The sequence below is a fragment of the Pleurodeles waltl genome, chromosome 8, assembly GCF_031143425.1.
Source record: "Pleurodeles waltl isolate 20211129_DDA chromosome 8, aPleWal1.hap1.20221129, whole genome shotgun sequence".
NCBI lineage: Eukaryota > Metazoa > Chordata > Amphibia > Caudata > Salamandridae > Pleurodeles > Pleurodeles waltl.
This window is the reverse complement of record NC_090447.1, coordinates 1,251,226,352-1,251,242,909: the sequence shown is the minus strand read 5'-3', so window position 1 is coordinate 1,251,242,909 and position 16,558 is coordinate 1,251,226,352. Positions and strand designations below refer to the sequence as shown.

The 16,558-nt window shown below is 42.9% G+C and overlaps 1 protein-coding gene across 3 annotated transcripts in view; it reads left to right on the top strand.

Moving 5' to 3' along the window:
* The first annotated feature begins 1,152 nt into the window (after window positions 1-1,152).
* Window positions 1,153-16,558, top strand: part of FRY (FRY microtubule binding protein) — a 598,740-nt gene continuing 583,334 nt past the window's right edge. For 2 of the 3 annotated variants that reach the window (XM_069205567.1, XM_069205566.1), the window contains exon 1: window positions 1,154-1,555. In XM_069205567.1, coding sequence (XP_069061668.1) covers window positions 1,348-1,555 — 208 coding nt within the window. In that variant the 5' untranslated portion in view covers window positions 1,154-1,347. Of the gene's footprint in view, window positions 1,556-16,558 lie in introns of all 3 variants that reach the window. The other variant, XM_069205570.1, reaches the window with a different exon arrangement.

Sequence of the window (16,558 nt, the reverse complement as noted above, 5' to 3'; positions counted from 1 at the left end):
ATTCCACTCTGCAACAGTCCACTCTATGCCACTGCACTGTACTCTGTGTCACTGTACTCTACCGCACTGCACTCTGCCACTCTATTCTGTAACACTTCATTCTCCTCCATTGAACTCTATGCCACTCCACTCTGCACCACTTTATTCCATGTTACTGCACTCTATGCCACTGCACTCCACTCTGTGCCACTGCACTAAGCATCACTCTAATCTACGAGACTGCATTCTATGACGCTGCATTATACGCCACTGAATTCAATGCCACTATACTCTGCAACACTCTACGCCAATGCACTCTACTCTATGCCACCCCAGTGAATGCCATGCTGCATGTGTCCACACTATGCCACTCCAGTACACGACACCCTCTGCCACTCCACTCTACAACACTCTCCTCTATGCCACTAACTTTTAGCCATGCTGGGGTACAACATGGCTAAAGCATATTTGCAAAGCCAATAGCGCCTGCATAGCTGAAACCCTATTGGTTTTGCTAATGCATTTTTGCTTGTGGTGGGCGCAGGATAATCAAATTTATTATTCTAATTGCAATTCTAGAACACATAAGGAAAGTAAAACTTTATAACTGAGTCCTGAAATATTTGGAGGAAAGTTAAACATTCGTAAAGTATTTCAGAAAAGGTTAAAAAGCATTAATTTTAGTAAGCGATATGCTGGCTTGATGTTGTTCGGGGGGGAAAAGCTAGGAATACCGACCGGCAAGTACGAGGACAGGTGGGTTTGGATGCAGCACACGGTATGTTTTTAAATCGAAGAAGCGTTCTGTAATTGTTTTTGTTTTAAAATTATTCTGTTTCGTCTAATCAAAGAGCGGGATTATAAATGAGCGTGCCTCACACTCGCACAAACACAAGAGCCTGAACCCGATCTACCTGGGCTGGTTTTGTAACATGGGCGCGTTCTGTCATATGTTAAAACTTAAAAGACAATGGCATTTGATCTGAGTCCTAATTGTGTCCCTTGGAGTGGCCGCCGAGGGTTTGCGAGGTCGTGACCAGATGGATGGGCCGTTGACAAAGAAGAAGCTGGCAGCATATTCTCACGAGCTCAGCTGCGCTGCAACTTTCCAGACATCGGAAATCTTTTGTTAACTTAAACGGCTTTGTAGATCCTCCTCCCGCTTGCTGCTGGGTGCCATTAGCCGCGGAAAGGAGGGGCCGCGTTAGTAATCCTACACCTGTCTGAGCACACGCCCTTCCACGAGCTGAACTTACCAAACAAGTGCATGGAGGCATGAGCGCACCGCGGCTCTGGGCGCCCGCCCGGTGACGGGGGACAGAAAAGAGCCCCACCGGGAGTCCCGGCTGCATTGTCTTACTGCGCAGGATGGCGCGCGATGACAGCAGCCTCTTCTCCGGGTCCAGGGGGAAGGTGGTCTTCTATCACAATGAATACAGCACGCCCAGGAGGTGCAGCCTGCCGCAGGAGCTGCTGCTCGCGGGGGTGGACGTTAGAGTCAGGCTACAGCGGAACATGAAGAACCTGGAGCCCATATACCTGAGGCGCCAGAGGAAGAGGCCCTCCATCATCCCAGGTAGGGCTCCGGCGCTGCTTCCCATCCGTGACAAAGGCAGGTGTACGAATTGTGGTTGGGCGAGTTCTGAAGTTGTTCCTGGACAGTTTATCCAGTTCTGCGGTCTGTGGCATCTATTACTGGTAGTTCTGCAGTCCCATTTAGTACAGTAGACCCGAAAGCGACGTAATTCGGGTGAAAAACTAGATTAGATTAAATTCTCACACCTGGCAAAGGTCGCGTTGCTATTTCAGACATTGCAGTAGTTGCTAATGTGATAAGCACAGGAAGAAAACATTTGCCAAGAAGATCGTCGTAGCGCAACGTTTCTGTGTCGTAATTTATGCTCAGTGCGGTTTGCAGTGTTTGTTTTGAAAGTTGCTCGCGCTGCGTGCTCCATTTCTCGCAGCCGGTTGGCACAGACAAGTGCTGCTAGACAGCACGTTTTCTTACTGGGGGGGGGGGGAGGGCAATTATCAGGCTCACCTTCAAGCGAGTGCACGTTGGAGGATTTGATGGCTGATTTTGACGTGGGGGAGGGGCAGTCGCCCCTTTCCACTTGAGGTGGTTGTTATTGCGTGGGAAGAAAATGGACATCGTTTCAGGCCCTGTGCATGCTCTGAATTCCTGCCCTCAGACGGAGCCTGAAAATGTTAGTAGTAAGTAGTTTTATTTAACGCTCCTCTTGGCTCAGCAAGAGCGGGGGGCGCTTGCAGCTGTGGAGGAATATGTGATGGGTGGTGTAGGTTAAGTTGGTTTATTCACAGTGTGGCGTGTAACACTGTAATCGTGTTTACAACTAGTGCTCTTCCTGGTGGAATTCCAGTGCATGTTGGGACCGGTTTCTGAGGTCACCTGTTTCTGTAGCGGTAGTTGCATTTAACCAGCAGAATTTCCTGTTGTTGTTTTGCGTATTGGCTGCATAGCTGGTCTACTGTCTCTGTTTTATGAGGGTGATTATCTGCTACTCCTGCCTTTTGGGACACCAGCGCTTTGCACGCTGGGACTTGGATGCTTTTAATTAAAATGGGAAATCTGAAAAAGAAGTGGCAGCCTGCTTAGTGCTATTGGTTGTTAAGAACCGATCTGGCTGAAGGTGGGTCCCATGATATGATGCCAATTGATAGCTGTACCTCTCGATTGCATTTGTTACCCTTTCCCTTGTCCCTATGTGCAGACATCAGAACTTCTAAAACCCTCCTGCTATTCAGAAAGGAGCAGAGGATTCATAGCTTCAAGCAACACTGTCCACAACACAGTATAACTTACATGTTACTTCCATCACTGTAATCAGACTCCTTGCCTCTTGGCCTTTTTCAGTGCCTCTGTTCATGCAACACAAATACCATTACTTATAGCCATGCGGTCAGGGACTCAACTCTTTGAAGGTCCGTCAAGTTTCCTTCTTGACTGCCTGTGGAAAGGGTGCTACTCTCAGTAGCCACGAACTACCCTGCGCTTTAAAGTACACATGAAACATCGTAGGAAGTTGGCTCTGTATATACTATCTCAAAGTGAGGGATAGTTAGCACAGAGTCCAAGGGTTTCCCTTAGAGGTTGATAGTGGCACAATTAGATAATGCTAATGCTCTATTTTGTGGTAGTGTGGTAAAGCAGTAGGCTTGTCAGAGGGTAGTGTTAAGCATTTGTTGTACAGACACAGGCAATAAATGAGAACACACACTCAAAGACTTAACTCCAGGCCAATAGGTTTTTATATAGAATAATATTATTTTCTTAATTTATTTTAGAACCACAAGATTCAGCATTCAAGTAGGTACATAAATTGTAAGGTACTTGACATAGGTAAATATGGAACTTTGAATGAAAACAGTAATGTACACAGTTTTGGCAAAAATGGCAATAAGCTATTTTAAAAGTGGACACAGTGCAAAAATCAACAGTTCCTGGGGCAGGTAAGTATTGGTTAGTTTTTCAGGTAAGTAAAGCACTTACAAGTTCAGTCTCTGGGAAATAGGCAGCCCACCGTTGGTGGTTCAAGTTAACCCCAAACACCCAGCACCAGCAACACAGGGCCGGTCAGGTGCAGAGGTCAAAGTAGGGCCCAAATAGCATAGGCGACAGTGGAGACCAGGGGTGCTCCGGTTCCAGTCTGCTAGCAGGTAAGTACCTGTGTCCTTGGGGAGCAGACCAGGGGTTTTTTGTAGAGCATTGGGGGGGGTTACGAACAGGCACACAAAATACACCCTCAGCGGCACAGGTGCGGCCTGTTGCAGTGTATGATTTAGGTGTCTGGTTTTAGGTAGAAATCAGTGGAGAGACCCGGGGGACACTCTGGCGATGCAGGCAGGGCACAGGGGGGCTTCTCGGGCCAGCTACCGACTGGGCAAGGATGAGGGCTGCCTGCTGGTCACTCCTGCACCAGTAGTTGGTTTCTCTCGGGCCAGGGGGCTGCGGGTGCAGTGCTTCTTCCAGGCGTCAGGTTCCTCTGTTACCGGGCAGTTGCGGTCAGGGGGAGCCTCTGGATCCTCTCTGCAGGCGTCGCTGTGGGTGTGCCAATAGGTCGTCTCAGGGTGTCCACGTCGTTGGAGTCGCCTGGGGGTCCTCTCTGCATTGTTAGTTCTTCTAAACACGAGCGGGGGCGTCGGGTGCAGAGTGTTGGGGACTTGCGCTTCCGGAGTGAGGCTGGAGTCCCTTTAAAGATGCTTTTTTGTTGTTGTTTGGACAGAGCCGCTATCCACTGGAGTTTCTTGGTCCTTTGGGTGCAGGTCAGTCCTCTGAGTCCTCAGAGGTCGCTGGTCCACTGGATGCGTCGCTGTGCAGGTTCTTTGAGTCTGGAGACAGGCCGGTAGGGCTGGGACCAAGTCAGTTGTCGTCTCTGGGGGCTTTCAGGTCAGCAGTCCTTCTTGCTTCAGGCCATCAGGAATCTGATTTCCTTAGTTTAGGGTCGCTCCTAAATACTCAATTTGGGGTTGGTTTAGGTCTGGGGTGGGGGGTAGCCAATGGCTACTGTCCTGGAGGGTGGCTACGCCCTCTTTGTGCCTCCTCCCTGTGGGGCGGGGGGCACATCCCTAATCCTATTGGGGGAAATACTCCAAAACAAGATGGAGGATTTTCTAAGGCAGGGGTCACCTCAGCTCAGGGCACCTTAGGGGCTGTCCTGGCTGGAGGGTGACTCCTTGTTTTTCTCATTATCTCCTCCGGACTTGCCGCCAAAAGTGGGGGCTGTGTCGGGGGGGGGCAGGCATCTCCACTAGCTGGAGTTCCCTGGGGCATTGTAACACGAAGCTTGAGCCGTTGAGGCTCACTGCTAGGTGTTCCAGTTCCTGCAGGGGAAGGTGTGAAGCACCTCCACCCAGTGCAGGCTTTGTTCCTGGCCTCAGAGAGCACAAAGGCTCTCACCCCATGGGGTCAGAAACTCGTTTCAGTGGCAGGCTGGTACAGACCAGTCAGTCGTGCACTGAAGAATTGAGTAAAAATACAGGGGGCATCTCTACGATGCCCTCTGTGTGCACTTTGTAATAAATCCAGCACCGGCATCAGTGTGGGTTTATTATTCTGAGAAGTTTGATACCAAACTTCCCAGTATTCAGTGTAGCCATTATGGAGCTGTGGAGTTCGTTTTGACAAACTCCCAGACCATGTACTTAATATGGCCACACTGTTCTTACAATGTCTAAGAATGGACTTAGAAACTGTAGGGCAGTGGTCTCCAAACTCTTTAATGCCGCGCCCCCCCAGTTGAAGAATAAAAATCATTGCCCCCTCTCTGAATTTTTCACAATTATTTTTTTAAGCTGACAATGTTTAAATATTTCTAGACCTATTTAAACATTGCAGTTAATTACTGTTACTTTTTTTAAAACGCAAATACATGTTTCTGCTTAAAACAAAGCCCTATTATCTTTACAATGCTTCTTTTGGTCAGAGCCTGGCACCCCTGCCCCCCCCCCCTCCCGGGATCACTTGAGGCCCCACTAGGGGGGCCCACCCCCCGTTTGAAGACCCCTGCTGTAGGGGCATATTGCTCATGCAGCAATGCTCTCACCTGTGGTATAGTGCACTCTGCCTTAGGACTTTAAGGCCAGCTACAGGGGTGTATTACCTATGCCGCAGGCAGTATTTTAGGTGCATGGCATCCTGAGGGGGATGCCATGTCAACTTTGCCTTTTTCTCCCCACCAACACACACAATCTGCAATGGCAGTGTACATGTGTTATGTGAAGGGTCACTTAGGGTGGCATAGCACATGCTGCAGCCTTTAGGGACCTACTCTGGTCACAGGGCCCTTGGTACCACTGGTACCTTTTACAAGGGACTTAACTGTGTGCCAGGGGTGTGCCAATTGTGGAAACAATGGTACAATTTTTAGGGAAAGAACACTGGTGCTGGGGCCTGGTTAGCAGGATCCCAGCACACTTCTCAGTCAAGTCAGCATCAATATCAGGCAAAAAGTGTGGGGGGGGGGGGGTAACTGCAACAAGGAGCCATTTTCCTACAAACATGCAGTCACCTAAGAGGGTCCCAGTTAGAAGGCAAAAGTTAAGAGTACATCTTTTAATCCCCTTGTAAGATGCCACTCAGCAGTGTTGTTGATCCAGATTAAAGATATGAAGATTAACGCAGAAGTAGACAAACAAGGCACCAAACTCTCCCTGATTTCAGAGCAGAAAAACGTGCTGTGCCAGAGCATCTAAAAAGATGACCCAATAGAAATTCTGGCAGTATGAGCATAAATCAGGAACAAAAATAGCAGTGACATTCATCACTCATGGAGGTCTCATTTAGATTTGATTTAAATAGAAATGTGCATCGAAGAAAAAGATTAAACTTCATCTTGGATTGTATAGCTCACACAGTAATCCCTGGATGGACCACCATGTTAGTAAGGGCATTTTGTAATGCTGAGCCATGCTGGCAGGTGAGGCACACCAAGAAAGAGACCAAGTTTGACATTTTTTGTCCAATTATGAATCCACAGTCCTGCTAGTGCTTTTCGTACTCAGCTCTTCTCATAAGTTGCAGGCCATAACTCAGGATGACTGCAGACATAATGCCATGGTCTAAGCCATGAGGATGCCACGTCATGCGCAGAGTACTACAACTGTGGGCATGTGACTTCCTATATTAGGCTTAGGTGACACGTAACAGGGCAGTGACATCTACTACCCTCAGAAGTTGACTCAAATCTCTTGACTCAGACAGGAGTAATAAGATAATCAAATCAAACAATAAGAACCAATAGCCATAAACAACCACAGTGTGCAATACGAAGTCAGTAATTTCCACACACTGTGACCTATGTGGCCATGAATGACGACATCAATTTAGTCTAACAAGAACAATCACCATTAAATACTCTAAAAGAATTATACAGAATATAATTACTTGAGAAATAGCAACAGATTTAATTGTGTAGTTGAATCAGTCATATTCAATTAATAAACATTCATTTCAATTATTGGGTAGGTCATCCTTGCTACCAAATTCAAATTCGAGAAGCATGTGTGGGGCCGGGCTTGGTCACATGCAAAAATTAAAATAAGACAAAAATTAATTTGGAAAACATCTAAACTATGGCACTAACAAAATGTGGTTGGATTTCTAAGGGAAAACCTGTAAAAAAAAAAAAAAAAATGCACATTGGTTATACCTCTCCTTAAAGAGACATTAGTTAGCCGAATCTTCGTCAGCAAAGCACAAGAACAACTGGCCTTCAGCGATCTGTATAAGGGACTTAAAAAGGGTAACAGTTCAGTAGATTTGGGCATAAGGTATCAGAACTGTTAGAATTATAAGTAACTGGACATAATTGCTACCAACTGGAACAGAACTGGACAGAAACTGAACTGGAAAGCAGTGAACAACTGAACATCACTGAACTACATCATCTGCAATTTTGATTAATTAAAGTCCTAAAAGGTACTAGCTAAACTCCAATTCGACAAGACTATGCAGTGTGACAGTGAGCAACCAATCAAATTACATCTCTTCTTTGGTTTATAACTTTTGCTGTGTTTGTTCAAGATAGGCCCATTTTGACACTCCTCTCTGGGTTGCAGTTTCGGCAGAGTATTAACATTGTAGAAAACAGCACAGAACATGACGTTTTTACTAATGTTACTTCCTACCAGGTACTAAGGCCCATTGGTAAAACTTTCAGTATTTATCATAAGGAAGTACAGAATGAACAGAGTAAAAAATGGTAGTAGATTTCCAATGTGAGCCTTCACCTGAATAGCTAACAGACAAAGTTTACAAAATAATTTCAGTGAAGTCAGCCTAACATCTCAACACTATACTGTGGCATAATATTAAAGCTTAGGCCTTTTGACTAATACTTATATATGAAGAATTAAACAGTTTTGATAAATAAACCATAAGACTTCTAATTAGTAGTTCATGACATAATTAATAGCATATATTTCAAAACATATTTAGTACATTATTCAGTTCAATGACATTATTTCACATAGAACTTGAATTGGTGGACACTTTGTCAACCACATTTCAAACATGCGTGTTTTACTGTTCTAGTATTAGTTTCTCTAATTAGGCCTTTTAGTACACATTATTTATACGATTGGTTTACTCTTATTTTATTACTAATATTTGCTCTCTAACACAACTCACCTGGCTCCATTGTAAGTGCACCATCTTTCCCTACATGCTTGCCACCTAAGAAAAGCACTCAACCTGATGTAACACATACATCTGGCATTATCCACAATTCACTTAATGGTAACTAGTGACATGAAATTTACCTGGGCAGTGCTCCACACTAGAGACCTCTGTCCAAAATGCCTCTACAATGGGTCTTCCATGCAGTGCCTAATTTGAGCTGATGGTTTCTGGTGCTCAACTCTGGCACTTAATTGTCCACACTGGCGATTTGGACAGTCTGACACCAAGGTGGCTCTCTCTGGCTAATTTAGAGATGACCTCATAACAGTTAACTATTAATTCAATATTAATTGAAAACGACTATTGTTGCCACCCAAGCCATTCGTATAGCTTTAGGGGCCTGAAATAGTCAGAATTGTCACAGTTGTAGGAGTGTTATGGCTAGTAATTGTGCTGCTACTATCGTTAGCAGTATGGCAGGAGCAATGTGGGGTACAAGCTGCAGTGGCCTCCTGACGACAGCCATGGCATTTTTTTTAAAACACAAATTAAGCACTGCTTCCATGGATAATTGAATTGGACATATGGCTGTTTCTGCAAGAACATTATATACACATAGCTCATACTTTCTACGCTGGTATTCAGGATCTGTAGTGGAGAATGTTTGTCTGCGTTCAGGAAAAATGAATTTTCAGTGTATTAGTACAACACCAGCACTGGTGCTCAACTCTGGGTGTGGGGCCAACATGAGTCAAGAGCAGTTGCACCTCATTTAGGCTCTTAGCATTTTTCCTTTTCTGGGGGGCATAACTGCTGCTCTTGTTTCTCGGGATATTCTCACTTAACAAATGAAAGTGTGTTGAATGATGAGGATCTGGGATATTGATTGACCGTACGTAATGTTGGGGTTTGCAGTAGCAAGTATATAAAGGAGAACTGCTGCTTCTTTCACCTTCCCAGTCTGTATTGGTGCACACAATGTGTGGTCATGCTCTTCTTGGCCCTGATTTCTGAGGGTCAACTCACAGAGACAGTCGGGGAGAGAAACCAGAGAGGAATGTTGGTTTAGTATAACTTGGAGAATCACTTAGACCAGTGTTTCCAAAAGAATGTAGTGTGTTGAGAGCTTTTTTTTGGGGTCACGAAGGTCAGAGTAATAATTAGAGATGCCTTTAATTTCTGTGTTTACCTTGTCCCATTTGCGGTGATTACAAGATAGAGGTCAATGTATGGCTGTTTTATTCTTTTAGCATGGGATTGATGTTTACCTTTCTTTCTTTCACTCCTAAGTGAGAGGGATTTTCAAAGTGAATTACGTGACAATGTCGGAATTTTGCTTTTGCAGTACACAACAAAATGTAAATATCTGTAAATTAACTGTATGAATCCAGCAGTTAGGAAAGCAAAAATTAAGCACATTTGTATTTCTGAATTGTGCTTGAAACAGACATTTTAATAGGATCAAAACAATTAAAGACGCTTGATGATGCACAAATGATAAATAGTCACAGAAACCTGACTTCCACACATTTTTTGCGTTCTATAAATTATTATTAAAACAGTATGGCTGAGCAAAGTTAGTAACCATTTCATAGGAAAATGTGCTATCTGTAAATGACAATATGCTAACACACAAGGCTTTAGTTACATTCAGAAATCACCCACCTCAAGTCCCTTAAATTTAGGGAGGCCGTCAAAGTTTGTTGTTCTAAAAAGTGGGTTGCCGTTCCAAAAACTTTGGGAACAGGTGTTTTAGACTCTTGTGGTAATAACTAGCGCAAAATCATCCTGATTCAAGTGATAGCTGTGGCAGACTTCTAGTGTGATTTTCCACCTATTTATGTCAGTGCTACTCAATGAGCAATAATGAGAGCAAGTTTTGCCCATATTAGTACTTTTTTCCCCCCAATGTCTTTCATGGAAATTTACCATCAGCTATACGTTTGTGGTAATTGTGGATGAATAGCGGCAAATCCAATTTACACTTTCCTCGTCGTGGAAACTCATTCAAATGTTTTAATTTTTTTGTGACTACAAGTTGACTTGTATTGAAAAAGGAAGCAGCTCTGGCCAGGCAGTGAATGAGAATGAAATGGTGGCCACCCAGCGTTAATGTGTGAGTTCATAGATGACACTGTAGAGCCTGCAGTATGGTGGGTGAATAGTTCTAGACTATCTAATGTGGACTAATCCCAGCTCCAACTTTTACTAGGCAGCCAAAACCTACTAGCCACTCGAAAAATTTCCTGTGCCATGTAGTGGTTGTCTTCATTAAACTTACTGGTGCCCCTCATTTGGAGCTTGGTTTCTATTAACCTACAAGCAATAGCCTAATTTCAAGTTTTTAAGATTGTACTGAAAGCTCGCCTCCTCTTTCAAGAACACATACTGGTAAATTACATCTCGGATCCTTGCTTGTTGCTTCTTAACACCTCCATGTTCTCTCACCACAAAAGCAATTAGTATAGGTGTACAAGTGGAGTGTGTTGTATGTGTAATAGTCTTGTCATTGTCTTCAATTACCATCCAGTCCAAGATCGACCTATGTGCAAATACTTATTGCTATGTACAGTGTCTCTTGTAGAAATAATCCTGCCAATTCAAGAAGATACAGTTAACCGAAAGCAAGATTGAAGACCAACTGAACACTAGTTGCTGTGGCTTGATGAGGGTGCCATGGTTAAATAGTGACAGCCATCTCTAGGTGGTCAATACTTAACAGTTCTGTAATGCTCTTTGTGCTGTGATACCTAAAAAGAATATGTTTGTATAAATGGGGGACGAGGGCCCGAATGTGACTCCTGTCAATATGCATGGTGGGTACAGTGCAGTTCCAAATAGTCAACTGAGATGTTTTGCTTAGTAACCGAGAAGGGGACGTATGTTTTTCTGCAAACTGTGCCCATGAAAGCTTAGGCCATGAGTATATCTTCTCCTTGCAAAGACGCCCACAATAGTGTTACGTCTACAAATGTAGAAATGCACCTTGTTGAGTTCCCAATATTCAATAAAGAGGAACACTTTTTGAACTGACCCATGAAGAATTATGACTCTCACAACAGATTCTTGTTTATCATGTTAATGGGCACTTGTCTAATAAACACCCAAATAAGGTCTCTGAGCACGTTAGTCCCAGTAATATTCCGAACAGCTATGACTTTGAAGTTCTATATATCACAAATGTTACCACGACCCAGCTCCATTGTACTCCTCTTATTTATGTATTGTGTTGTGTGTGTGTGTGTGTGTGTACGTATTATATGTATGTATATGTATGTATATATATGTATATATATGTGTGTGTGTGTGTGTATATATGTGTATATATATATATATATATATACCTATGGACCCCCACTTTATCATTACTGGAATCTGTGTACCCCCACTGAATCATTATTAGAACCCAGGGACCCTCCAATGAGGCATTACTGAAAGCTGGGGACCTAATCTGTTAATATGACCCCCTGAGGAGGCTTCGTGGACCCCTTGGGGTCCCCAGACCACAGTTTGGGAACCACTGACCTAAAGAAACACTAAGTGTTGAGCGGTTGGAGAAGTATTGACGTGGAATAAAGATTAGGCAAGCTTTGTATTTGCAACCCCAGCATTTGGCAGCCCTGGATGTAGACTCCTAAGAAAAGTTGGGCCTTTCACTTTAAAAAAAAAATAACTTAAGCACTGCCACTGCTGCATATAATAGCACAGCACCTGCTTTAATTTCATATGTATGGGGATAGTCCACAGATCCCTATCAGGCCAAAGAAAGGCCAGGATGGCTAGAATAGGACCCTTGTGGACTTCAGTCATACCTTCTTTGGCGTGATGGAATGCTTCCTGTACCTCAGTGGTAAAACTCAGCTCATCATCTTCTGGTAAAGAGAAGTGTGCTATCATGGTGAGGAATTACTTCTGGGAAGAGGTGAAACATTCTTTATCGCCAAATAATGCAATGTAGAACTTGGTATATAAGCTAAAATATTAATAAGATCTTGTATGTGTAGCTCTCCCCTCATAGCACTGTCCACCATCTGGCTCTTTGAAGCTAAACTTAAACAGAGACATTTAGCCTAGTTTCATAAAAGGATCGATTTAAGCTCTATGTGTCCTGATGACTGGTGTTAATGGAAGTCATCCTGCAACATATCAAACCATAGTGGAACCTATACTGTAGTTTCTGCTTTCTCCCTTTGAAACTATTCATTGATGAATCCATCTCTAGAGAAATGAAAGGAAACTCCCATATAGCTGTGTTTTATCAACCATATGAGTTTTGGCATTGCCTCGCATCTTGGTTTTTATGGTTGCCTACGCTCTTCTTCGGAACTATGGGATTTTTTTATCATCTCAACTGCCAATTAAATCAGCAACCTTTATTCCAACCAATTCAAATATAAATTGACAGAAGATTACAGTGGGTGCACAACACCCGTTCTGATCTGATGATCATGTTCCACTAAAGCTCTGAAGTGACCAAAGGGTGAGACGGACAGGTGACAAAAACATCCTACCAAAAAACGATGCATGGTGAATTAAAAATGATATTGTTTTGTTCATGACAGCTCTGTTTTAGGTCACTGCAGCCAAATGAATCAGCATTATGTAGGTGTGCGCTATCAGTAGTGCAGCAGGTGCGGTGACACCAGTACTGGGGTTTGAGGAGTCCTCTGGACCCTAATGAAGGCTGTATTTTAGCTATGGTGGTCCATCTCCCTGGTTGCATGAGGGCATTGGCACCCTTGCTATATCACTGGCCTTATATTTGGCTCAATATTTGCCAGCACACCTAAACTTAGTAACAATAGATGGTCATTTCTTGACACGCATTCTCCCAAGGGCCTGATCACAAGTCATGCGGAACAAAATTAATGCACGTTTGCTTGTTAGGTGGGCTCAACCTGATTGTTAGTGGTGATGTTCTTCCTCGCCCATATTTACTGGGTGTGGAAGAACCAGGCATGATTTTTCTGAACACATAAATCATATGAGACTCACTGCAGCAGCAGAGAGTCTTTTTCAGTCTGATTTCCTTTTTCCTACCAGGGGACGCATACAGTGGTCTCCCATACATTTAGCACCTGCTCAGAGCCTCGAACAGAGGATTCTGTATGGTTTTATGGCTGGAAAAATCGGCCCCACGCTAATTTCCCATTTCATGGCTTTCTACTCATAATTGCATAGTATAGGAACAATTGTACTCTCTGGGAATGGTAAAATCACGAGTTTACCATGTGGTAAAATGGCCTTAGTGCCATGCAGCTCGTAATTAGCGCCAATGATATTCAGTTTATTAATCTCGAAAGGATTAAAGCTTTTTAGGTTTTGAACCTATGAACATTGGGTCAAACACAGATCCCTGCGGTGGACGCGTTCATTAGTTTAATGTGCTAGTAGCCTGCAGACAGCCCCAAACGTCGATATTCTTCCACGTTCAGCAACAAGATTGTGAGGCCCTGTGTTCAAATGGTTCTCTGGTGTTGGAGACAATCCGTAGGTAAGATGGGCCGGTATTTTTAAAACTCACTATACCAATTGAAATAGCAGTGTCTGTGTTTATTTTTTTATTTGTTTTTCATTTATACAACGTTTGCATGTGTCTTATGTTCCATTAGTCTGCGCAATGTACAAAAACCTACATTATTTCAGACATTTACAGGTTAGTTCCAAAGACGTTCTAAGGTACCAGCGGCGGAAACTAAAAAACAATCCAGGAAGGCACTTGGAAATCAGTGTTTATTCAGTGACTGCAGTGGCTCCCAGGAGGAAGTGAATGCGACAGCGTAGAATCTCAGGCATGCTAAAGGGAGTCTGAATACCTTCATCTAGAGGACTGGTGGGAAGCAGGATATCACTTAGCAGCTCCTTGCGACGCGCAGCTCTATTTGCAGCACATTAAGACGGGGCCGCCATTAGCTGCCTTACATAAGACGTGTAACTCGGGAGGCGTCCCGGTGCTGGTGTTAATATCACGAGTTCCCCCATTGGTTTTGTTATGAGTGTCAACCATCACATTAATCAGCCCCTTCTTTAAAGAACACTGCATCACGGCTTCCATACTCGTTCAATGAATGCATCTTTGCCTTTGACCCTCTGCAGTGTCCCACTGTCTTTTGGTTAGGTTTGCTCTAAATTGCATATACCACATATATGTGTAGGTACAGTCTTTCTTGAGGTGTGTGTGTGTGTATGTATGTATGTGTGTGTGTATATATGTATGTGTGTGTGTGTGTGTGTATATATATATATATATATATAATTTTTTTTTTTTTTTTTTTAACCTACTGGCGATACCAGTTGGTAGTTCTAGTAAGGACCGAATTTCTATAGAAAAAGTGTTTTTTATTTTGCTAATAACTTTGGCGCCGTTCAACGAATCTTCACAAACTTTTCCTAAAAAATACAACGCCCACTTTAAGAAAGTGGAAAGTTGGAAAGTTTCGGGGTGATCCATCAAGCAGGAGCTGAGAAAAAGGAGGGGACCCAAAACACTTTTTCCCCATTTATTTTTCCATAGAGATTTTGATCAGGAATGGCAGCCGAACCACTGGACTGATTTACACCAAATTTGGCAGAAAGCTAGGTCGTAGTACAGAAAGTGACCTTTTTGTCATTTGGTGTTAAACTGTTCTGTAGATTCCCCTCCGATCCTCCTCGAATCCTGGGATAGGCAAGGGCCTGATTGACTGGCCGCAATCTGACGGAAAAGTTGTGGCTGCCATTTTGTTTCTCGCATTGCCTGGGGTGGAACTGTCTAAAAACCATATAAGGGCTCAGGATACAGGTATCCTGATCCCATAGGACGCATGGAGGGGTTAGGGACACCTCGTGGGCAAAAAAAAATGCGAATTTTTTTGGTTTATCGCTGATCCGTGAATTCGAGGATCCTCCTCGGATCCTGTGGAAAAGCAAGACCCTGATTGGCTGGTCACAACCTGACAGAAATTAACGTGTGAGTTACAAAAAAAATAGAAATTCACTGAAAAAAACATAAGTTAAAGATACGATCTAGTTAGGTTGACACTTTATCCATACAAAACCATAGAAATTCAGCAGTTATAGTTATACTTGTAGTTATGCTTATAAGAAGAAACTATAATTAGTGCCGGAAAGTAACTTTGGGCAATGAGTTATAGTTTAACGTAAGTATACCTAGAAGAATAACTATAACTGCTGTATTTCTAAGGTTTTGTATGGGTAAAACGTCACCTAACTATAACGTCCCTCTAGATCTCACATTGAGTTAGTAACTAAAAAAGCAGGAGAAAAAATCGCCAGCAAACCCTAATTGATAAAACACCTATTGCTTCGCAGGCAGAGAAGGAATGTCATCGCCTAATACTCCCATATAGGAAAGAGAGCAAAGAAATTGTGAATATTTTAAAAAAACATTGGAAAATACTAAGAATTTATCATAATATTGCACCAGTAATAGGAGGAAGACCGTTAGTAACATATAGAAGATTGCGCTCGATAAGACATGCTGGTGAAAAGTAACTTTACTATACAACCAACAAGAAACTGGCTAGATAAGGAATCCATGGGCTTTTACAAATGCAACAATTGCAAGCCCTGTGCAATAGCCAAAACTGTCAAAACCTTTAAGGACCATAAGGGGAAAGACATCTGCGTCTCACAGTGAATAACATGCAGCAGTGAGTTCGTTGTCTATTTGATCGAATGCGAATGTGGTCTACGATATCTAGCCAGTACAATTTGCCTTTTGAAAAGGGGAATATTGGAACACATTAGGGCGATACAACATTAGGATCAAAGTGATGCAATAGTGAAACATCATAATAAACATCATACCACAGACTAGAGAAGACTGAAGTTTTTTGTCCTAGCTCTGGTCAATAAAACTGAACGTGGCGGAGATAGAATCTTAAAACTGTAACAACTTGAGAGTAAATACAATTCAACTCCGAAACAAGACACCTTATGGACTAAATATAGATGAGGAACTTTTTGTACATTTTAGAAATGACAGATTAGTACAGCTCAAAACAGTACACTCCTATAGCATGTCTTTAATTCACAATTGATAGGTACTTGCTGATGTAAGTGATGTATAAGTGATGTTGAAGGTTTGATAATGTTTTGCCTTCAAGTTTAAGAACATAACTGTAATGATAATAAATACAGCACTTAGCTGTGATTGTATAGGACACCCAAAGGAACTACCTAGGCAACATTTTATTAAACACAACATATGAATGGCTCTTAGCCAGTACTGTTCAAACCATCACTTTAAATCTTTTGATGAATATTGATGCATGAACGATTTGAAGTTCAAGTAAGATACAATTGCCCAGAGGCATCACTTAAAAAGTACTGGCATGACTCAATCTGATCATCGATAACACAATGTTAAGCACTGATTGCTAATGGCTTCAGCTGATTTACAAATACGTTATGTGTTTATAACCATCATGACTTGTT